The 24,328-nt window shown below is 41.5% G+C and overlaps 1 protein-coding gene across 1 annotated transcript in view; it reads left to right on the top strand.

Annotated features, from left to right (window-relative positions):
- Nucleotides 1–10,345: 10,345 nt before the first annotated feature.
- FDX1 (ferredoxin 1) overlaps nucleotides 10,346–24,328 on the top strand; it is a 34,966-nt gene continuing 20,983 nt past the window's right edge. Inside the window, exons 1-2 of the mRNA XM_069554975.1 lie at nucleotides 10,346–10,835; nucleotides 15,821–15,945. Of these exons, the coding sequence (XP_069411076.1) occupies nucleotides 10,657–10,835; nucleotides 15,821–15,945 (304 nt within the window). The 5' untranslated portion in view covers nucleotides 10,346–10,656. The remainder of the gene's footprint in view (nucleotides 10,836–15,820; nucleotides 15,946–24,328) is intronic.

The following is a 24,328-nucleotide window of genomic DNA, read 5'->3' on the forward strand; positions in this document are numbered from 1 at the left end:
GGGGTCACACAGAGTCGGACACGACTGAAGCGACTTAGCAGCAGTAGCAGCAACAGGCCACCTGATATTGTAACAGAGGCCAGTGATGCCATGTTCTTTCTCTTTTCCCCCAGCCTTTTTCTTTTTAATCTTTGGATGCCATTTTGGAGAGTTTACATTGCTGTTTTCAAGCTCACTGATCTTTGCTTCTGCCATGCTATTAATTTCTAACCTTTGTACATTTAGACATCAAAACATACTTCCAAATGGTTGACTGTTAATGAATAAACAGAGTAGAAATTTGAAAATACTTAAACAAAACAGTAAACTGTTCTGTTTCAAATTGTGGATGCAGCCAAACATAATAGAGAACCTTAAATACTTAAAAAAAAAACAAAACTGAAAATTAATGAGCTATACATCTGGATGAAGAAGTTAGAAAAAGAACGACCAAGTGAATCTAAGGAATTTAGAATAAAAGAAGTTGTTAATATAAATGAATAAATAAAATTAGAAAACAAAGGTACAGCACAGACCAATGCCCAGAGTTATTATTTGAAAAGCTTAATAAGATCAACTTTTGACAAGATTATTTAAAAAATAGGGAGATGAACCAGAAAAATAATATATGAAATATAATTGTCAGTATAGCTATAGACACATCAGAGATTTTTAAAAGATAAGTAACAGGAAAATTTTAATGTCAATAAGTACTGCAAATTAGGTAAAATACACCATTTGCTAGAAAATTATCACTTTCTAAACCAGCTTTTGAATAAATGGAAAATAAGAATAAACTTGTAAGTATGACAGATAAATAAAAGGAGGCAATCAAACATCTATTCTGCTTTTCCCATACAGGCTCTACTTCAGAATATCTGAATAGAAGATAAGGGCAAATCTCTCTTTGCAGAAGTAGCCTAGGCAATCAATGAAGAAGGATTGGCTGAATTAGAATACCTCATTTTGTATGCCCAAGTGAACTGTTCATCAGGACTGGCTAAGATCACAAAAAGAGACAACCAACTATTAACATTTGAGGATCATGTTTAAAAGTTTAGATGTACCTAGAAAGTAAACTTGAAGAATGGAACCTTAAACTGGGCATGCCACTTGGTCCAAGTTCCTATTGCACATAATGATTTAATTGCAAGCAATGGCAGAGGGATTTATAGTGTTGTAAGGTTCACAAAAGTTGTTTATGTCAGAGAATGGTTCTTGCAAGGGCTGAACTGAGTCCTGGAGGCTGGTTACACTTCAGCCAGGTACAGGCAGAAGAGTACATAACATAATTCAGGGGAGAAAAGCATGAGGCAGGACGGATGGGTAATGGAAAGAACTTGAAGGACACTGTGGATCCAATTTAACAGTTTGTTTTATTCTACTAATAAATGATGATTTTCACTTCAAGAGTGATGGAACAGCACATGATGATGGAATGTCATTCAAGGATTTCATACAGAAAGTGAAAATAAAGGAAACCTCATTTAAAATGGAGTCAGGGGACTTCCTTGGTGGTCCAGCGGTTAAGACTCAGTGCTCCCATTTCAGGGGGCCTGGGTTCAATCCCTCCCTTACCAGGGAACTAGATCCCACATGCCGCAGCTAAGACTTGGTGCAGCCAAATACACACATATTAAAAAAAAAAAAATTAAATACAATGGAGTTGGGAAGTCCTGAAGGGGGAACTCTCACACACTATCACTAACTGCCCCTTGCAGACTCCATCAGGAAGAAGCTTTCTTTCACTGTCTAACAGGAAGCAGCTTACTTTACATACCCAACAGTAGGCTGTTGCCCAGCAACAACCCAGCCAATGAGAAACTACTACACTTCCGGTCAATGAAAAGCCATTACCACCCTGAACTTTGATTTGTTGTTGTTCAGTCGCTCAGTTCAGTTCAGTTCAGTCGCTCAGTCGTGTCCTACTCTTTGCGACCCCATGAATCACAGCACGCCAGGCCTCCCTGTCCCATCACCAATTCCCGGAGTTCACTTAGACTCACGTCCTTCGAGTCGGTGATGCCATCCAGCCATCTCATCCTCTGTCGTCCCCTTCTCCTCCTGCCCCCAATCCCTCCCAGCATCAGAGTCTTTTCCAATGAGTCAACTCTTCCCATGAGGTGGCCAAAGTACTGGAGTTTCAGCTTTCTTTCCTTCCAAAGAAATCCCAGGGCTGATCTCCTTCAGAATGGACTGGTTGGATCTCCTTGCAGTCCAAGGGACTCTCAAGAGTCTTCTCCAATACCACATTTCAAAAGCATCAGTTCTTCAGTGCCTCAGCCTTCTTCACAGTCCAACTCTCACATTCATACATGACCACAGGAAAAACCATAGCCTTGACTAGATGGACCTTAGTCGGCAAAGTAATGTCTCTGCTTTTGAATATGCTATCTAGGTTGGTCATAACTTTCCTTCCAAGGAGTAAGCGTCTGTTAATTTCATGGCTGCAATCACCCTCTGCAGTGATTTTGGAGCCCAAAAATATAAAGTCTGACACTGTTTCTACTGTTTCCCCATCTATTTCCCATGTAGTGATGGGACCAGATGCCATGATCTTCGTTTTCTGAATGTTGAGCTTTAAGCCAACTTTTTCGCTCTCCTTTTTCACTTTCATCAAGAGGCTTTTTAGTTCCTCTTCACTTTCTGCCATAAGGGTGGTGTCATCTGCATATCTGAGGTTATTGATATTTCTCCTGGCAATCTTGATTCCAGCTTGTGCTTCTTCCAGTCCAGCGTTTCTCATGATGTACTCTGCATATAAGTTAAATAAGCAGGGTGGCAATATACAGGCTTGACGTACTCCTTTTCCTATATGTAACCAATCTGTTGTTCCATGTCCAGTTCTAACTGTTGCTTCCTGACCTGCATATAGGTTTCTCAAGAGGCAGGTCAGGTGGTCTGGTATTCCCATCTCTTGAAGAATTTTCCACAGTTTCTTGTGATCCACACAGTCAAAGGCTTTGCATAGTCAATAAAGCAGAGATAGATGTATTTCTGGAACTCTCTTGCTTTTTCCATGATCCAGCGGATGTTGGCAATTTGATCTCTGGTTCCTCTGCCTTTTCTAAAACCAGCTTGAACGTCAGGGAGTTCACAGTTCACATATTGCTGAAGCCTGGCTTGGAGAATTTTGAGCATTACTTTATTAGCGTGTGAGATGAGTGCAATTGTGCAGTAGTTTGAGCATTCTTTGGCATTGCCTTTCTTTGGAATTGGAATGAAAACTGACCTTTTCCAGTCCTGTGGCCACTGCTGAGTTTTCCAAATTTGCTGGCATATTGAGTGCAGCACTTTCACAGCATCATCTTTCAGGATTTGAAACAGCTCAACTGGAATGCCATCACCTCCACTAGCTTTGTTCGTAGTGATGCTTTCTAAGGCCCACTTGACTTCACATTCCAAGATGTCTGGCTCGAGATTAGTGATCACATCATCATGATTATCTGGGTGGTGAAGATCTTTTTTGTACAGTTCTTCCATATATTCTTCCCACCTCTTCTTAATATCTTCTGCTTCTGTTAGGTCCATACCATTTCTGTCCTTTATGAAGCCCATCTTTGCATGAAATGTTCCCTTGGTATCTCTAATTTTCTTGAAGGGATATCTAGTCTTTCCCATTCTGTTGTTTTCCTCTATTTCTTTGCATTGATCACTGAAGAAGGCTTTCTTATCTCTTCTTGCTCTTCTTTGGAACTCTGCATTCAGATGCTTATATCTTTCCCCAATTTTAGGGTTATTTGTTCTAGAAACGTTCGTAATTTTTATCTCATACCATTAGCTCAGCAACTCTGTAGAGAAGACATAAATATTTACTGACATTAGCAGTGTGAAAAATCACGATGCTAGTGCTGAAGACACAGCAGTGAACAAAACAATCCCTGCCTTCTTATTTCACAGATGAGCAAACTGAGGTACACAGTGGTTGTGACTTTCTTAGAATTATACTGCTAGTAAGTTGTGAATCTAAAATTTAAATCCAGGTCTTCCTGGTCCCAAGTCTGGGGCATAATCATAAGAAATGACCATTTTATTATTTTATTGTATATATTTACACATAAAATTTTATTATTATATTATTGTACAAAAATGTAGATCTTCCTGACCCAGGGATTGAACTGGCGTCTCTTGTGTCTACTGTATTGGCAGGCAGAATCTTTACCACTAGTGTCGCCAAACAAATGGGACCTAATAAAATGTAAAGAATACATTTTTACATTAATTTGTAAATAATTACATTTACAAATGTAAATAATACAAAAATGTACAATAATATAATAACAAAAATTATGTGTAAATATATATAATAAAATAATAAAATGGTCATTTCTTATGCTTATGCCCCAGACTTGGGACCAGGAAGACCTGGATTTAAGTTTTAGATTCACAACTTACTAGCAGTATAATTCTAAGAAAGTCACAACCACTGTGTACCTCAGTTTGCTCATCTGTGAAATAAGAAGGCAGGGATTGTTTTGTTCACTGCTGTGTCTTCAGCACTAGCATCGTGATTTTTCACACTGCTAATGTCAGTAAATATTTATGTCTTCTCTACAGAGTTGCTGAGGTAATGGTATGAGATAAAAATTATGAAAGTTTCTAGAACAAATAACCCTAAAATTTATATAGAATCATAAAAGCCCTAGAATTGTCAAAGCAATCCTGAGGAATAAAGAACAAAACTATGGGTATAACCCTTCCAAACTTCAGACTATACTACAAAGCTACAGTAATCAAAACAGTGTGGTATTGGTTCAAAGCAGACATATAGATCAATGGAAGAGAATAGAGACCCAGAAATAAATCCACATACCAATGGTCAATTAACCTATGATGAAGGAGGTAAGACTATACAATGGAAAAAGACAGATTTTCAATAAGTGGTGTTGGGAAATCTGGATAGTCACATGTAAATAAGTGAAATTAGAACACTCTTTCTTCACATCATATACAAAAATGAATTCAAAATGGTTTAAAGACCTCATAACTCAGTTGGTAAATCATCTGCCTGTAATGCAAGAGACCATAGGTTCAATTCCTGGGTCAGATAGATCCCCTGGAGAAGGAAATGGCAACCCACTTCAGTATTCTTGCCTGGAGAATCCCATGGACAGAGGAGCCTGACAAGCTACAGTCCATGGGATCACAAGAGTCAGACACAACTTAGCGACTAAACCACCACCACCACCACCATAAGATATGATACCATAAAACTCCTAGAAGAGAACATTGTCAAAACATTCTCTGATGTAAATTGTAGCAATATTTTCATAGTTCAGTCTTGCACGGCAAAGAAAATAAGAGTAAAAATGAACATGTCCTGTTTCTTGCTCAGTTATGTCTGACTCTTTGTGACCACATGGACTGTAGCCTGCCAGGCTCCTCTGTCCATGGGATTTTACAGACAAGAATACTGGCATGATTAGCCATTCCCTTCTCCAGGGGATCTTCCCAACCCAGGGATTGAACTGGTGTCTCTTGTGTCTACTGCATTGGCAGGCAGAATCTTTACCACTAGTGTCACCAAACAAATGGGACCTAATAAAATGTAAAAGATTTCACTCAGCAAAAATATCCCATCAACAACATGAAAAGACAATCTATGGAATGGAGAGAATATTTGCAAAAGATGCAACAGACAAGGGTTTAATTTCTAACAAACAGCTCTTATACTTCAATATCAAAAAAACAAACAATTCAAACAAAAAATGAGCAGAAGATCTGTAAACACTTTTCTGCAAGGAAGACATGTAGATGGCCAACAGGCATATGAAAAGGTGATCAACAAAATTAACTATAGAGAAATGCAAATCAAAACCACAATGAAATACCACTTCAATCCTGTCAGAATAGCTATTATCAAAAAGTCTAGAAATAAATGCTGGAGAGGGTGTGGAGAAAAGGGAACTTCCTATAATGTTGATGGGAATGTTAACTGGTGCAGCCATTATGGAAAACAGTATGGAGTTTCCTTAAAAAACTAAGAGAAAGCTATCATATGACCCAGAAATCCCATTCTTGAGTATATATCCAGAAAAGATGAAAACTCAAATTCAAAAACATACATGTTCATAGCACTATTTACAATAGCCAAGACATAACAATCCAAGTGCTCATCAAAAGACAAGTGGCTTAAGATGTGAGATAAGTATTATAGACATCACTGGTGGGCAATCTAGGGCTAGAAGGGGAGGGGTATCAGTCATCTCGAGTAGGGTCGTGCCGAGGTTCCCCCAATACTGCATGCAGATGGTGCCAGGTATCAACATGTACAGCATTCTATAGGCGCCTTGTGTTGCCAGCACTGAGTCTCCGGTGCTTATTGGGTCCTGTGGTCTGGCCATGGGGCTGATGCTGGTGTATATATTACTCAGCCACAAATAAGAATGAAATATTGTTATTTTCAGCAACATGGATGGACCTAGAGTTTATTATACTTAGTGAAGTAAGACAGACAAAGACAAGAGAGTTATGTGATATCACTTATAGGTGGAATATAAAAAGTAACACCAATGAATCTATATACGAAATAGAAACAGACTCATAGACATAGAAAACAATCTTATGGTTACCAAAGAGGAAAGTGGGTGGGATAAATAGTATGGTATTAACAGATACAAACTACTATACATAAAATAGATAAGCAAAGAGGATTTATGTGTAGTAAAGGGAACTATATTCAGTATCTTGTAATAACATATGGTGGAAAATACTCTGAAAAAAAAAAAGTAACTGAATAACTTTGGTGTATACCTGAAACATAATATTGTAAATCAAGGACACTTTAATTTTAAAACATTGCGAAAGTCTGTAACACAGTTCTTAACAAAGATACTATTAAATGGCTGCTTTTGTGCATTGCACTATGCCAGGTGCTGGGAATATGAAGACGATTAAGTACCAGACCACCTGACCTGCCTCTTGAGAAACCTATATGCAGGTCAGGAAGCAACAGTGAGAACTGGACATGGAACAACAGACTGGTTCCAAATAGGAAAAGGAGGAAGTCAAGGCTATATACTGTCACCCTGCTTATTTAACTTATATGCAGAGTACATCATGAGAAACACTGGACTGGAAGAAGCACAAGCTGGAATCAAGATTGCCGGGAGAAATATCAATAACCTCAGATATGCAGATGACACCACCCTTATGGCAGAAAGTGAAGAGGAACTAAAAAGCCCCTTGATGAAAGTTGAAGAGGAGAGTGAAAAGGTTGGCTTAAAGCTCAACATTCGGAAAACGAAGATCATGGCATCTGGTCCCATCATTTAATGGGAAATAGATGGGGAAACAGTGGAAACAGTGTCAGACTTTATTTTTCTGGGCTCCAAAATCACTGCAGAGGGTGATTGCAGCCATGAAATTAACAGACGCTTACTCCTTGGAAGGAAAGTTATGACCAACCTAGATAGCATATTGAAAAGCAGAGACATTACTTTGCCAACAGAGGTCCGTCTAGTCAAGGCTATGGTTTTTCCTGTGGTCATGTATGGATGTGAGAGTTGGACTGTGAAGAAGGCTGAGGCGCTGAAGAACTGATGCTTTTGAAATGTGGTATTGGAGAAGACTCTTGAGAGTCCCCTGGAGTGCAAGGAGATCCAATCAGTCTATCCTAAAGGAGATCAGCCCTGGGTGTTCTTTGGAAGGAATGATGCTAAAGCTGAAACTCCAGTACTTTGGCCACCTCATGGGAAGAGTTGACTCATTGGAAAAGACTCTGATGCTGGGAGGGATTGGGGGCAGGAGGAGAAGGAGATGACAGAGGATGAGATGGCTGGATGGCATCACGGACTCGAGGGACATAAATCTGAGTGAACTCCAGGAGGTGGTGATGGACAGGGTCACAAAGAGTTGGACACGACTGAGCAACTGAACTGAACTGAACTGAAGACAGCCTTCCTACTTTTGATACTTTCACTCTAGAGGGGCTATACAAAGTATTTATGATAGAGCACATGTTACCCTGAAGATCAGAGTAGGTGCTCAATAAACACTGAACCAGAATTTTTATAATAGTTTACAGTTTACAACACACTTTCCTGAACCTTATCCTATTTGAAACAATGGGGACCATAACGTTTTCAAGAATAAACAAAGGTCTCAGGCATTTAGCAGAGAGAGGGATGATCTTTTGCAATTAGTAGCTATAACTTCATGGCAAAGATCAAATATGACATGAGTGAAGGGATAGGCTACCCACTTCAGTATTCTTGAGCTTCCACTGTGGCTCAGCTGATAAAGAATCTGCTTACAGTGTGGGAGACCTGGGTCTGAGCCCTGGGTTGGGAAGATTCCCCTGGAGAAGGGATTAGCTACTCACTCCAGTATTCTGGCCTGGAGAACTCTGTGGACAATATAGTCCATGGGGTCAGAAAGAGTCGGACACGACTGAGAGACTTTCACTTTCACACTTTCAGAATACAGATGGATTTTGACAGGAGTGACAGATGGGAGAGCGGGAGTTTTAGATAAATACAGCAGCAAAAGCTTGTCCTCAGTAATTCCATATTACTTTTTAATCTCTGTTTATGAACCTATGTTTATAAATTCCCTTTGGAATACTGCTGAATCTGCATGTCTGTAATTTTCGGAATCTACCCTTACTGCCCTTTGAAAATCTGGAAAACTTTTTTTCATCTTTAATCTTCCTGCACATGGTTCACGAATTCTGATGATTACTAATGGAGATTATACTATTCATTTATTTACAGATACTTATTGAAACCCTGATATGCTCAAGGCCAAGGCCCTGGAACCATGGGGGCTACTACAAGGAAGTATGTATACAAACAACTACCCCACAAAGCAGAAATCTGTTAAGTGCCTCAGCAGAGCTCAAGCTGGATTTATAGGAGGGCTGAGAAGTTTCTGGAGCATTTGTTGGTTTCCATTTCTTCTCCTACAAGTAATTCATCTGACCTTGGAAATTTCATCTTAAAAAAATGATTAACTGTGTTTTTTTTTAAGCAACTTCCTCTCCCAGGCTACTCTCAGGGTTTGCTGAGGACGGTTCAACTTCACGGTCTTTATCGGAAGACTGAGACAATTTAGGAGCTGATATACTGCGGGTCTCTCTGCCCTCCGGTTCAATACTCACTGTACATTGTCTCCAGAGAGGCTTTCCTCAGGTCTATACTTTCTTGTTCTGGATATTCTTTCAAGTATCTTTTCTTGTGTTTAACATATTTGCAAGAGCCACCTGACTTTAACCTTTAAAGAGTAGCCTTTGGCAGGAAGGCCCAGGAAGAGTTATGGCTCTGTGACGCACTATCCCATCCTTACCTCATCGTGTGGGTTAGTTTGTCTAACCCTCAGGCTGGCCCTGAAGAATGGAACATCTTATCCACGTAAAAATGTTCGGGGATTCTGATCCTCTAACAGAGTAATTTATCCAAGGTCTCAAGAGCTGAAAAGTGGTAGACCTTGGATTTGAACATCGCTATTTCTGACCTCAAAGCCCACGTGTTCCCCACAACGTATTAACCACGATGAAGTGTATTTTTAAATTCATCTTCCTGGTTTTGTAAAACTCTTTTAAAAAGCTCTCAGTTCATCAAAGTTTCCTCTTCAGGCTCGTGGATTTCAGCTGCTCAACCAGCATTTATTTGCCACTCAAAGTCTGGGAACATCACTTGCCTTCTCCGGTATCCTCGTTCATTCATTGCTGTGATTCTTTATAACTTTATAGTCAGTTATTCTTCTTTGTGTTTGCCTATTAGCATGTTGAAATTTCCTACGGTCCTTTTTAAACAACTGTTGTAATTCTTTTTTCTTCTGTTTTTTGAACTCCCAGATGGCCATCTCCCACTTTTTTTTTAATAGGAGAAGGAGGGAAGTGCAGAAAAAAAAATTGTATAGTTAACTGGGGATTGTTTTATTGTATCTTTTTGTCAGACGTTCTGCTATCTTTTAAAGTTTAATGTTTTCACTTTAAACTTTAAACATCTAGGGGATGTTTAGTGTTCTCACTTTAAACATCTAGGGGAGCCTAGATGCCAACGAAGCAGCAAGAACAAGACAAAACCTGGTCAGTAGGTAAAACAAGGCGCGGAGTCCCGCCCCTAAAGCCAGGGCCAGGGGGCGGGGCGGAGCGCGGGCAGGGGGCGGGGCGGAGCGCGGGCAGGGGGCGGGGCGGAGCGCGGGCAGGGGGCGGGGCGGAGCGCGGGCAGGGGGCGGGGCGGAGCGCGGGCAGGGGGCGGGGCGGAGCGCGGGCAGGGGGCGGGGCGGAGCGCGGGCAGGGGGCGGGGCGGAGCGCGGGCAGGGGGCGGGGCGGAGCGCGGGCAGGGGGCGGGGCGGAGCGCGGGCAGGGGGCGGGGCGGAGCGCGGGCAGGGGGCGGGGCGGAGCGCGGGCAGGGGGCGGGGCGGAGCGCGGGCAGGGGGCGGGGCGGAGCGCGGGCAGGGGGCGGGGCGGAGCGCGGGCAGGGGCCGGGGCGGAGCGCGGGCAGGGGCCGGGGCTGCGCTCGGGCGCGCGGGCCTTATAGTCACCCGGAAGGCGCGCCGGGTCCCCGCTGGCGAACGCAGCAGGCCCTCGAGGGAACCTCGGCCCTGAGAGCCCTCTGCACCTCTCTTCTCTACGCAGACCCGCGCGGCGTCAGCCCGCCCGTACTCGCTGAGTCTGCCCCCGCGGCCGCTGCCGTGCGGCCTGCGTCGCCTCCCGTAGTTCCCCGACAGGCTATGGCCGCCCGCCTCCTGCGAGTCGCCTCCGCCGCCCTCGGCTACACGGCCGGCCGGTGGCGGCTTCTCGCGCGACCGCGCGCGGGAGCCGGCGGCCTCCGCGGGAGCCGAGGGCCGGGCCTGGGCGGCGGCGCGGCGCCGACGCGGACGCTGAGCGTATCGGGGCGAGCGCAGAGCAGGTGAGGCGCGCGCGCGCGCGGGGGCGCGCCGAGCTCGTGGGTCCTCAGGTGGCGGCGCCTCCGTCGCCTCCAGAGGTTTCCAGTTCTGTCGTCCTCTCCCGGGCGCCGGCCTGCGGGCCACAAGCCCAGCCCCGCTGCCTTCTCCGTGTCCCCGGGCTGGTCGTCCCGTGCGGTCGCTTCCTCCTTGTCCGGTTGCCAAGTTGCTTCTCGGGTCCATTGGCCGGGAACTGGGGCCTGGGACCCCCGATTTCCCTGTCCCAGCGCCTCCTGTGCCCTCAGGACTTTGCTGCTGCTGGTTCTCCGTGCTGTTTGGCGTGGATCTAACCTTTGCCCCGCGGTGAACCTCGCACCCAGTTTGTGTCGCGGCCAGGGCTTTCTTCTGGGCCCTCTTCCTCCTGCCGGGTCTGGAAACGTTCTGTCTCCAAGTCCATTTAGGGTACACCCGCTTGTCCCCGAGCTTGCCTGTGTGCTCCCTCTGGTGCGTGCTAAGTCTCTTCAGGCGTGTCCTACCCGTTGCGACCCCATGGACTGTTGCCCACCAGGCTCCTCTGTCCGTGGGATTCTCTAGGCAAGAATACTGGAGTGGGATGGCATGCCCTTCTCCACTCCTGGTTGCTGTCGGATAAAAAGTCCCCTGCTTCGGACTGGCAAAGCCAGGGTTTTTAAACTGGGCTTTGACACTTAGTATCCAGTTTGTCTAATGTCTGTAACTGGGGGTTAAGAGTCATGTAGGCCTCAGAGGATTAATTAAAGAAACAAATAGGAGCATACACATATTGCAGGGAGTCTGAGGGGCTCAGTAAATCCCACCTGTTAGCCTCAGCCACCTCCTAAGCCCTCAGCGTTGAGTTTCGTGTACTAAATGTCGAAAGAGATGTGAAAAAAATTTGCCCAGAATATGTTGCAGTTTTATATTCTTGGGTAGATTTGTTTCTCAAAGACACAATCCCCTTTAGATACAATAGAGATAAATGAACTCAAAATTTCAGAGTTTAGCACTGTGGTGGATGGAGCCTTAATATAATGTAGGTCTCTGAATAGCTCTCTGACCTGCTGTCCCGTAGTAGGAAGCAAGGAAAACCAGCTGGGTTTGTGTTCCTCTCTAGTTTCTTTGTGAAGTTCCTGAGAATAGGGTGTGGGACCTACTCATCTTTTCCCCCTTAATCTGTGAGGTAGTGGGTGTTCACTAAATTTTTGTTGCGTGAACTGTGAAGGAGATAATGGGGAAGGCAAGCTGAGGTTATTCGTTACTTTCCAGTCTTTGACGTTCATCTACCTGGATGCCTTGTTTTCTACGTCGGTTGCCTTCTTGAAAAATTGTGTATAAATTGGGACTCTTATTGAACACATTTATGTAACATATTTAAAGGGGGGCTATAGTCCATGGACACAACTTAGTGACTAAACAGCAATAACAAAGCTTAGCTCTAGGGTGCCCTAGAAGAGCAGCAGTCCCCAAATCTCCAGCCTTCAGTAGTGTGTGTAAACTATGGAAATCTTTCTGTTGTGCTTACTGTCGCTTAGTGTACCAGGTGTTTTTTGATGTCAGATCTCTAGACTTCTTGGGTCTCAGACATATATTTCCCTTTGGCTTCTGGAACTTTGTTTTTCCTATTATTATTATTATTTGTATGTTCAAGATAAGTTTTATTTCTGATAATAGTACACAGTTTAGTGAACTGGGAATAAAGTTTTCTAGATTTAACAATTTAATGATTTAACGATTTAATAATCACTAGACACATCAATTTTCTATCTTTAGCTAAGCATATCATAACTTTTGATAGAATTAGGAAAACATTTATTTGAGGTATAACATAAATCATAAAATATACTGATAAATATAAAATTCAGTGATTTTTAGCAGATCTTTAGGGTTCTGCAGCCATTACCATATCTTAATTTGTCCAGCCATAAACACGATCCAGCCGGAGAAGGCAATGGCACCCCACTCCAGTGCTCTTGCCTGGAAAATCCCATGGATGGGGGAGTCTGGTAGGCTGCAGTCCATGGGATCTCGAAGAGTCGGACACGACTGAGCAACTTCACTTTCACTTTTCAATTTCATGCATTGGAGAAGGAAATGGAAACCCACTCCAGTGTTCTTGCCTGGAGAATCCCAGGGACGGGGGAGCCTGGTGGGCTCCATCACCATCTCCCGGAGTTCACTCAGACTCACGTCCATCGAGTCCGTGATGCCATCCAGCCATCTCATCCTGGGTCATCCCCTTCTCCTCCTGCCCCCAATCCCTCCCAGCATCAGAGTCTTTTCCAGTGAGTCATCTCTTCTCATGAGGTGGCCAAAGTACCGGAGCTTCAGCTTTAGCATCATTCCTTCCAAAGAAATCCCAGGGTTGATCTCCTTGAGAATGGACTGGTTGGATCTCCTTGCAGTCCAAGGGACTCTCAAGAGTCTTCTCCAACACCACAGTTCAAATGCATCAATTCTTTGGCGCTCAGCCTTCTTCACAGTCCAACTCTCCCATCCATACATGACCACAGGAAAAGCATAGCCTTGACTAGACGGACCTTAGTCGGCAAAGTAATGTCTCTGCTTTTGAATATAGTATCTAGGTTGGTCATAACTTTTCTTCCAAGGAGTAAGCGTCTTTCAATTTCATGGTTGCGGTCACCATCTGCAGTGATTTTGGAGCCCAGAAAAATAAAGTCTGACACTGTCTCTACTGTTTCCGCATCTATTTCCCATGAAGTGATGGGACCAGATGCCATGATCTTTGTTTTCTGAATGTTGAGCTTTAAGCCAACTTTTTCACTCTCCTCTTTTACTTTCATCAGGAGACTTTTTAGTTCCTCTTCACTTTCTGCCATAAAGATGGTGTCATCTGCATATCTGAGGTTATTGATATTTCTCCTGGCAATCTTGATTCCAGCTTGTATTTCTTCCAGCCCAGCGTTTTCTCATGATGTACTCTGCATATAAGTTAAATAAGCAGGGTGACAATATACAGCCTTGATGTACTCCTTTTCCTATTTGGAACCAGTCTGTTGTTCCATGTCCAGTTGTAACTGTTGCTTCCTGACCTGCATACAGATTTCTCAAGAGGCAGGTTAGGTGGTCTGGTATTCCCATCTCTTGAAGAATTTTCCACAGTCAAAGGAAAATTGTGATCGACACAGTCAAAGGCTTTGGCATAGTCAATAAAGCAGAAATAGATGTTTTTCTGGAACTCTCTTGCTTTTTCCATGATCCGGTGGATGTTGGCAATTTGATCTCTGGTTCCTCTGCCTTTTCTAAAACCAGCTTGAACATCTGGAAGTTCACGGTTCACGTATTGCTGAAGCCTGGCTTGGAGAATTTTGAGCATTACTTTACTAGCATGTGAGATGAGTGCAATTGTGCGGTAGTTTGAGCATTCTTTGGCATTGCCTTTCTTTGTGATTGGAATGAAAACTGACCTTTTCCAGTCCTGTGGCCACTGCTGAGTTTTCCAAACTTGCTGGCATATTGAGTGCAGCATAACCAGGCTTATATAACTGAGTGTAAATGTTTTCAAACATTTGAAGGTTCAAATGTGTTGAAGCATAAGTTTTTTTCTGTTATTAAATCAAACACATCTAAACTTGAACCCATTTTCTATCTTCCCCCAAAACTCCTCCTCCTAAGTTAATCCTTAGTTAACCTGTGTTCCCCATTGCCCAGGCAAGAAATTTCAGCATTACTTCCTCCCTCTCCAGAACCTTTTAATTCTGTCTCCTGAATATCTCCTAAATTAGTATCTCCTACACTGTTGCTTCATTTATGCCCTTTTATAACCTCCAACGAGCTCTCCCTGCCTCCAGAGTATGTATCTTCATTCTTAGTCATTCTTCTTTGAAAAAATACCAGTTGAAAATCATGCATGTTTGGGAGTACTTGCTTTAAAGCATTTTTTTTTTCCCCTGTGAAAAGAAGTTGGAGAGTACAGGCCCATTTAAGGGACATTCTCTCTTTCTCAACACAATTCTGATCAATTTTTAATAGAATCTTTTTTTTTTTTTGCCTTGAGTTATCAGGGAAGATATTATTTGATAAGGCTGCCTTTTTTGTGAAATGAGATGACTGGACTTGGTAATTTGTATGATATTTATGGCTCTGAAATTATACAATTCTAGGTTTTACTTACATTAAACAGTTTTCTTTGATGAACTATGACTGTCTATTGGGAGTGGTGAAAATTACAACTAATTATTTTAAGCTGAAGTACATCTTTTCAATTATGAAGTAAAAATTTAAATAACCAATGGTGGGAGGGTATTATCTAGTTGATAGTATGATTTCTCTTCCCAAAATTTGGACTCATGTTTGAGAGAAGGGTAAGAAATGTAAATAAGTTTGATGACTGACTGATAGATATCCTATACTAATGAGATATATAAGGAGGGTTATATTTATCTTCCCGCAGATTTAAACAGAGGAAACCTTCTTCTAGTACCTTTGGTTTTCTGCCAAAATGAAATGTTCAACTACTCGAAGCTATCAATCTGCTGCCTTTTGGTGACTGTATCTGTCAGACACTTGCGTAACAATTGCCTTATCAATAGCATGATTTGTGTTTAAAGCTCTCCATAGCCCTCATCTAGTTTTTAGGGACACATTCATAGAGATGTTGGTTTTTGGAGGATCTGCATGAGAGCAAAACAGACTTCACAAGTGATAATGATTGCTAATGATTTCATGTAACTGTGACTGATGGTGACCACTGGGAAGACATACTTCAGGTGGCCTTGATAGTGACGTACTTGCTATTCCCCTTAGGGTGGCAGAACTTCCCTTCCGGTTGGTGGGTAGATAGTTATACCTCTGATTTCTGGTGTCTCCTTCCCAAATGAACTTTAGAAAGAAAAGAAAATCCTATAAAGGAGCATATTTGTATGCACACAGACCCACACACAGCCTAATTATTTCACCTTACGGGTTCTTCAAGCAGCTATTTTAAAGTATGTTGAAATTACTGAAAGTAATAAAGAACTGTTTCCTTTTCCAGCTCAGAAGATAAAGTAACAGTCAACTTTATAAACCGTGATGGTGAAACATTAACAACCAAAGGAAAAGTGGGTGACTCTCTGCTAGATGTTGTGGTTGAAAATAATCTAGATATTGATGGTTTTGGTGAGTATGGAACATTCCTTAAAATGTATAAGTGAAACTATTAAATAGGTTTCAGCTTTGTTTTTTTCTTTTTGAAGAATTTTAACTATAGCATGCTGCTGCTGCTGCTGCTAAGTTGCTTTAGTTGTGTCCGACTCTGTGTGACCCCATAGACGGCAGCCCACCAGGCTCCCCTGTCCCTGGGATTCTCCAGGCAAAAATACTGGAGTGGGTTGCCATTTCCTTCTCCAATGCATGAAAGTGAAAAGTGAAAATGAAGTCTCTCAGTCGTGCCCAACTCTTAGCGACCCCATGGACTGGAAGTGAACTATTAAAATTCAGGATACTTTAGTGTTATATTCTCAATTACAAAGAATAAGAGTGACACTGTGTATCTATTCTTTGAACATTTAGTTAGCTATATGCCCTAAAGTCTGTTGCCTCATTACCTTATTGATTATATGTGTGATGCAAAGCTGAGAGTAGTGTGTGGAATTGAAAAATACCAGGGACTCTGGGAGAAGGCGAGGGTGGGATGATTTGAGAGAATAGCATTGAAACATGAATATTATCATATGTGAAACAGATCACGAGTCCAGGTTTGATGGAGACAGGATGCTCAGGGCTGGTGCACTGGGATGACCCTGAGAGATGGGATGGGGGGCTCAGGATGGGAGACACATGGCTTATTTGTGTCAGTATATGGCAAAAACCACCATAATATTGTAATTAGCCTCCAATTAAATAAATTTTTTTTAAAAGAAAAATACCAGGTTGAGATACTAAATGTCATAATGTCATATTACAGAGGCTATGGGATCTTAGTTCCCCAGCCAAGGATTGAACCCAGGCTCTTGGCAGTGAAAGTGCCAAGAGTCCTAACCACTGGACTGCCAAGGGAATTCCCAGACTGGTATTTTCTTAGTTACATTGAACTTACGCATTCTTTTTGTTTTAAGCGAGTTTTATTTTACTTACTACTTTTTAATTGAGATGTAGTTAATATATTAGTTCCAGGCATACAACATAAAGGTTTGATACTTGTATGTACTGCAAAGTGATATAGATCACAGTAAGTCCAAATAGCATTCATCACCATACATTGAAGATCTCTGTGGCTTACGTGGGCTTCCCAGGTGGCACCAATGGTGAAGAACCTGCTAGCAATGCAGGAGACGTAAGAGACACAGGTTTGATCCCTGGGTTGGGAAAGCCTCCTGGAGGAAGGCATGGCAACCCTCTCCAGTTTTCTTGCCTGGAGAATCCCATGGACAGGGGAGGCTGGCCGGCTACAGTCCATGGGATCTCAGAGAGTTGGACATGATTAAAGTGACCTAGCACGCATGCACTATACAGTCAGGGTTGTCAGCTCACCTTCCTTGAAAGGGTAGTTAATCTGTTTCTTATTAAGGAGGTGTTTTGTTTAGGAAATTTTCACTCCTAGACTTTTCACCTTATTCCTTAACCACTCACAGAAAGCCCATATCCAGGAACCTGCCATCTTAGAGCTCAGGGATACACTGTATGTCACTTGCCAGTTTTGCTTGAGCATTCTCTCTAGTCTAGAATGGTAGTCCTCTACATCAGTGCCACTTGGGAAATTCACATTCTCAGGCCCCGCTCTGGACTTCCTGAATCAGAAAGTCTGCGATAGGCCCAGAAATGTGTATTTTAACAAGCCCTCCATGTGATTTGATCCATGTGAAAGTTTGAGAACCACTAGTCTGCAGTCAGGTCCAAGGAGGATATCTGACTATTTTTCATTCAAGGTACTGTTCATATTGCACTCTTAAAAACTCTTTTCAGATCAGAATTATTTCTTCCCTTCCGTTTTCCCATGATATATTAAATATACATCTCTATGTTAATACTTATTTCAGTTTTCTTTTTTAGAGAGAATGTTCCTTCCCTTTATTAGATTGTGTGCTTTTGGAAGACTCTTATCACTCAGGTAACCAGAGTTGGCACTCAGTAATATTTGCTAAATTTCTGAATCTAATGTCAATTACAGGGATAATTATAACTGGACCTACTGCATTCCAGCATATGTTATCTATTATTGTAACAACTCTAAGAGGCAGTTTTTTTTTTTTTTTAACTTCCAGTTTATAGGTGAAGAAACTAATAAAGTTCAGAGAAACTTAATGTTCCCTGGATCATACGGTAGCAAGTGAGAAGGCCTTATAAGATTCAAGCCTAAGTTTCTCCTAACTCCCAAACCTCGGCTTTTTCCTGTAAGCCATTTTTCTCTTAAGAAGTGTCTTTCCTTTGTGAACACTTGTTACAGAAATTAGGTGATGACATACTTGCTATAGTTCTAGTTTTAAGGGATTTCTTACTCTAAAGTGGTGGTTCTTGGCTGGGACTGAGTTTCAGAATTCTGTAGAAATGTTAAAATATGTTATGTCCTGATTGTATAGGGAGAGTGGGAAGTTGTGCAGATATCCTTTTGAATTTACATGATTCAGATCCATACCATAGATTGACTGATTTATGGAAAAGAACCCATGGATAATTTATATATATTCTGTAAAGTTTATATATAATTGAGTTCCCTCATGAGTTCATATTCAGCAACACTTAGTTGACTAAGCTTGGTTTCTCTGAATTATTCTCTCACAAATGAAAAGTAATACACTGCACAGTAATTGAGAATAGACCCTGGAATCAGACAAATTGTGCTTCATAAACCAACATTGTTACTTACTAGCCATAATACCTGGAGCAAGCTGCTTTATATCTGTATGCCTCAGTTTCCTCTTCTGTAAAATGTGGTTGTAATAGTTCTAACATCATAGGATTGTTGAAGATTAAGTAGTATATTGGAAGTGAAGTGCTTAGCACAGTGGCTATGTTGGTAAGAACAGTAGAATTTGTGGCATTTTAACTTGGTCTGCTCTCCTCCTCTTCCCTGTTCAGCAATAGCCTTAAAAACTGGCAGCCCTGAAGCCACTGGAGGAACAAACTGATTTGACTTCCTCAGAAGCGTTCTCTAGAATGTCATCACTTATTTTGCAGCTTCTCAGAAAAGCTCCATTCCAAGGAGTTGTTATTCGATTTGCCTCAGAGATTGCTCTGTGAGGAGGCTCTGTCCCTAGGACTTTCATCTGAAATAATGACCTGCAGTTGTTTAACACTGTGCTGCCTGAGGCTGTGATGCCCCTTGGAGCAAACAGGAGCCTGGCCAGAAAGCCTAAAAGAAAAATCTGGGGAATGAAATGTCTGTAGTGGGCTTTGAAATACTTTGGGGATCTGAAGGCCATGCACAAATGCAGGACTGTATTTATGCCCAGAAAAGACCCGATAGGGCCTTAGTCTCCCATCTGTGCCTCTCTGGCTGACCTTGAGGGTCTCATGCAGGTGAAGGCCAAGACAGACATGCAGAGTACTTGAATGTTGAAGGTGTGCCTAATCATGAACTGTGCTCCTCAGCAGAGGGTAGAAGCCTTACTGGTTCAAAGCCCTGAAGGAAATCTCCAGATAGTGATCTAGCTGATCACTAAGCTCACTGAACAGAGACATCGCTGATCACATGCTGCCGGGAATACAGATCTCAGAGTTAGTTTGGGAAAGTCACTAAAGAAACAAATAGCTGCAAGAACAACCGCCAAAAAGCCAGCCACAGCAACAAACCTAGGGGAGACAGTGGTGAGCCCTGATTTCCAGAGCTGCCGTATTATATTAGTTAAAATGCCTACTGTGCAATAAAAAATTCAAGACGCCCAAGGAAACAGGAGAGTATGGCCCATACTCAGGAAGAAAAGCAGTCAATAGAAGCTGTCCCCGAGGAGTCCCAGCTATTAGACTTACTAGACAAAGATGTTGAATCAGCTGTTATCAAAGTTCAGAGAGCTGAAGGAATGTATGTGGGGATGATCTTTGGCCTTTGTACATCACTGTGTGTGGACTTTGTTACCACTGTGTGTGAGGGTACATTAAAGAAGTAAAGCACGTTTTTGCTGTCCTTGAGAAAGCTAAACTTTTGTGTTCTGGAACAGCTAATGTGGAGGCTGTGATCCAGTAAATCTGTTTTTATACATTTCTCCACAGCTTAAGTCTCAGCTTTATGAAAATACATATATACTAGACTCTTTACTCCAGAGTTATTTGTGAGAGCAAAAGATTTGAAAGAAGCAAATGCCCATTGATAGAAGACTGATATTTAGTCATGCAAGGGGATACTATATTACTCCATTAAAAAAAACAACAAAACTGTGGAAGGAGTCTTGAAAACAAATATCAGTAGTTACCTACTGGTAGGAGGGAGGCAGGAGGGAAGCTTTTAATTCCATGGTATATTTAATCCATTTCTTTCTTTGAACATTTAGATGACTTCCATTTTTCAGCTATTACAAATACCCTTAAGGTGAACATCCCCAAGAGTACTTTTCTATGTTTGTGTTCTGTAATTTCCTTGTGGTAAATTCCTAGGGAAAGAATTACTTAGTAAAATTGTTTTATTAATTGCTCAGATTATTTGTCTGCTTTTCTGATGAGGTATTTTTAGCCATTAGGAAAGGCTCTTTAAATGTGCTGTTTGACCAAAAAAACTAATGAAAATGAAAATTAATTTTAAACATTTATTTGAAGGGCTCTTAATCTCTGTTTTACATGGAGCTACATTTTGGTCAAAATAATATAAAATATTTTATTTACAGTAGATAATTTTCATAAGTTGCTTTCCATTTCTTTGAAATAAAAGCATATTTTGACCTTAATACTTAAAAGTACTTTAAAATTTTTAAAGTATTTTTTCTTTCATTATTCATGACTATATATTGCAATAACACTGTTTTTCACATTGCAGTTTGCAACCATTAGTCATATAATCAGTTTAGTAGCTCTCAGCAGTTAAAGTAATTAAAAAGAAAATATAAAAACACCATCTTTTGTATTATTCCATGAAATGCTTGTTTAGCTATTGTACAAAGTATATGTTATACCAGGTTGTAATGTAAAATGGGACTCATACTATGAGTCACAATTTAAAATATATATTTTTTCTTTTTGGAAAGCTGTTGCCTGGAATGTTAAGAATGAAGTTCCTGCCTGTGTTTGCTTCCCAGCTCTGTCACTTTGCCACCTTTGTGACCTTCAGTTAGATCTCTAACCTCTTTATACCTTGTCTCCTTAAGGGTAACATAGAAATAATGTTAGTACTTAAGTACTTTGTTAGGTTGCTTAGAGATCAAATGAGGTTATCTAAGCAAGGCTAAATTAATGTTAGCTATTCTTGTTAGCATAGTTATTACTACAGGTTCATTTTTCATTATAACAAATTTTTAAAACACGTTAAAAAATTGTTACTTCCCATAGTCTTAACACAGAGATAAACGCTAAAAGAGTCCTTTCCCCCCAACTTCCTAGAAGTACCTAAAGTTTAATGCCAACACAGTCTTTAGTAATTCAATAAGAATTCTGCATTTGTTTACATGGACATAGAAGAGATACTTTAAAGATCAAGGATCCTAATGTGTCCAGAATTTTGGGCATGTAAATATAAATTTGAGATAAGCTAAACTAGGCTCACAAAAGATAAGAGTTAAGCCTAAGTCACTTTCTAGAATAAAAATGGAAGAAATGAAATCAAGAAGTCTGAACTACCATGTTTATAAAGAAGAGATTATAACAACATTGTAAGGGACAACTGTGCATCCCAGGTGGAGCTAGTGGTAAAGAACCCACCTGCCAATGCAGGAGCTATAAGAGACGAAGCTTTGATCTCTGGGTCGGGAAGATCCCCTGGAGGAGGAAATGGCAACCCACTCCAGTATTTTTCCCTGGAGAATCCCATGGACAGAGGAGCCTGGCAGGGTATAGTGCATAGGGTTGCAGAGAGTCGGACATGACTGAAGCGACTTGGCAGGTATGCAGGGCCAGCTATTTCATTCATTTCTAAAGCTGAATACAGGAGACACTTTAAATATTGCCCTTGTTCTAGTCTTACTCAACAGGTGAACATTGTACACAGCTGAGATTGGCCTAGTTCAGAGTGTCTGCGGTTTCTCTCTGGGTGATCTTATCCCTTCTGTGGCGTTAAATCCCACCTAGATGTCCATAGACTGTTGTTAGCTCACAGTGTCCCTCTGAGCCCTGGACTTAGAGATTCATCTTCCTATTTATATCTTTTCTTGGAGATTGCACAACTTCCTACTTTATATCTTTTCTTGGAGCCTCTTGATGAAAGTGAAAGAGGAGAGTGAAAAGTTATTTCAGACTCAACATTCAGAAAACTAAGATCATGGCATCTGGTCCCATCACTTCATGGCCGATAGATGGGGAAACAATGGAAACAGTGACAGACTCTTTCTTGGGCTCCAAAATCACTGCAGATGGTGACTTCAGCCACGAAATTAAAAGACACTTGCTCCTTGGAAGAAAAGCTATGACTAACCTAGACAGCATATTAAAAAGCAGAGGCATTACTTTGCCAACAAAGGTCTGTCTAGTCAAAGCTATGGTTTTTCCAGTAGTCATGTATGAATGTGAGAATTGCACTATAAAGAAAGCTGAGTGCCAAAGAATTGATGCTTTTGAACTGTGGTGTTGGAGAAGACTGTTCAGGGTCCCTTGGACTGCAAAGAGATCAAACCAGTCAATCCTAGAGGAGATCAGTCCTAAATATTCATTGGAAGGACTGATGGTGTAGCTGAAGCTCCAATACTTTGGCCACATATGCGAAGAGCTGACTGATTTGAAAAGACCCTGATGCTGGGAAAGATTGAAGACAGGAGGAGAAGGGGACGACAGAGGATGAGATGGTTGGATAGGATAGCATCACTGACTCGATGGACATGAGTTTGAGCAAGCTCTGGGAGTTGGTGATGGACAGGGAAGCAGGGAAGCCTGGCATGCTGCAGTCCATGGGGTTGCAAAGAATCAGACAGGACTGAGCAACTGAACTGGAAAAAGTTGTCATATTTAAACAGATTTTGATTCCGTCCCCCCCCCGCCCCCGCTGCCTTATTGAAACTTACCCTTCTGAGGATCTTGACTATCAGCAATGAGCATCTCTCAGGTGCTCAAACCCGAAACTGGAGAGCATCTTTTATTCTTCCTTCTTCCGCATCCTCTCTTCAGGCCATCAGCAGTTCCTCTCAGATGTGCTCTGTTTATCTCCAGTAGGTCCTGTTCTCACTGTTTCTGCAGTCACTGCCTGGGGCTGCCGCTTAACGTGTTCCAGGAGCTGCACTTCTCTGCTTCTGCTTTTGAACCCAGTATCTGGGGTCATTCATCATATTGCAAATAAGACAGATCCTCTGATTAAAAACCATGAATAAATTCCCATTTCATTTAGGATAAAATCTACATTCCTTATGCTAGCCTCTGCATTACCTGGCTCCTTCTGCCCTTCCTCTTCTCTCCCACTTCTCATTGTTCTTTCTGTTGCTTTGGCCACACTGGCCATTTATCAAGAGCTGAACTCACCTAGAATTTCTAGCTTGAAGACTTTGTATGTCCACTTGATGCTTTTTTCTGCCCGGGACACTTCCTCTCCCTCCTGAAAAATCCTTTATGTGTTGCTTTTCATCTTTCTGGTCTCAGTTTATGTTACTTCCTTAGAGGGACTTTGCCCAACCACCCAGTCCAAAATAGCAGTTCTTTTATTACCCTGAATCTGTTTTTCTCCATCACAGCATCCTGTTCATTTCTTTCATCGCATCACAATCTATTTATGTATTTGTTTATTTCTGCATCTTTCTCCCTGGAGACTGTATTGAAGGATTAAGTGATTCTTGTTTTCACATATGAAGTGAAGTAATGAATGGATCAGTGAGTAAAAAGTAAATTTTGGAAGCAATCAATTTATAAACATTCTTATTTCCAACTTTTATGTTAATGTAGGTTTTCTTGGATGATCTCTGAAGTTTTCAGTATTACAGTATTCTGTCACTAGGGGGCAGTTACACCTCTCTGATCAAATGTACCTCCTTTATTATCTCAGACTATTTATATTTTCTTACTATGTATTTCCTTTGTGTGACTGTTTTGAGGGAAATTATTCAAATTGTGTGGTCCTGATGATGATCATATAAATATTTATTCATGTCATGTTAATTGATTCTTTCTGGCTCTGGAATCAAGCTTTACTTTAGAAAATTAGGTTTTAATATTTATATAGCATTTCATATTTTTAGGATATAATATTCCAGCATAGCTATCCTCTGGAGTTTTGTTTGAGAAAGGGGTTAGCATTCTTTCTTGTCAGCATCATTATAGAGCTCCAAGTTTTCTTAGTATAATATAAGCTACAGACACACACACACATGCACACAACCATGAAACAATCTATTCCTGGTGGAAAACTCTTAAGTTACATGAAAGGAGTAGTAGTCTGCAGATAGCTAACTTATTCTGGGAATTTGTTTTTTATGACAGGAATTTTAATCTTTAGTATTAGTCT

This window comes from Ovis canadensis, chromosome 15, assembly GCF_042477335.2.
Source record: "Ovis canadensis isolate MfBH-ARS-UI-01 breed Bighorn chromosome 15, ARS-UI_OviCan_v2, whole genome shotgun sequence".
NCBI classification, from domain to species: domain Eukaryota; kingdom Metazoa; phylum Chordata; class Mammalia; order Artiodactyla; family Bovidae; genus Ovis; species Ovis canadensis.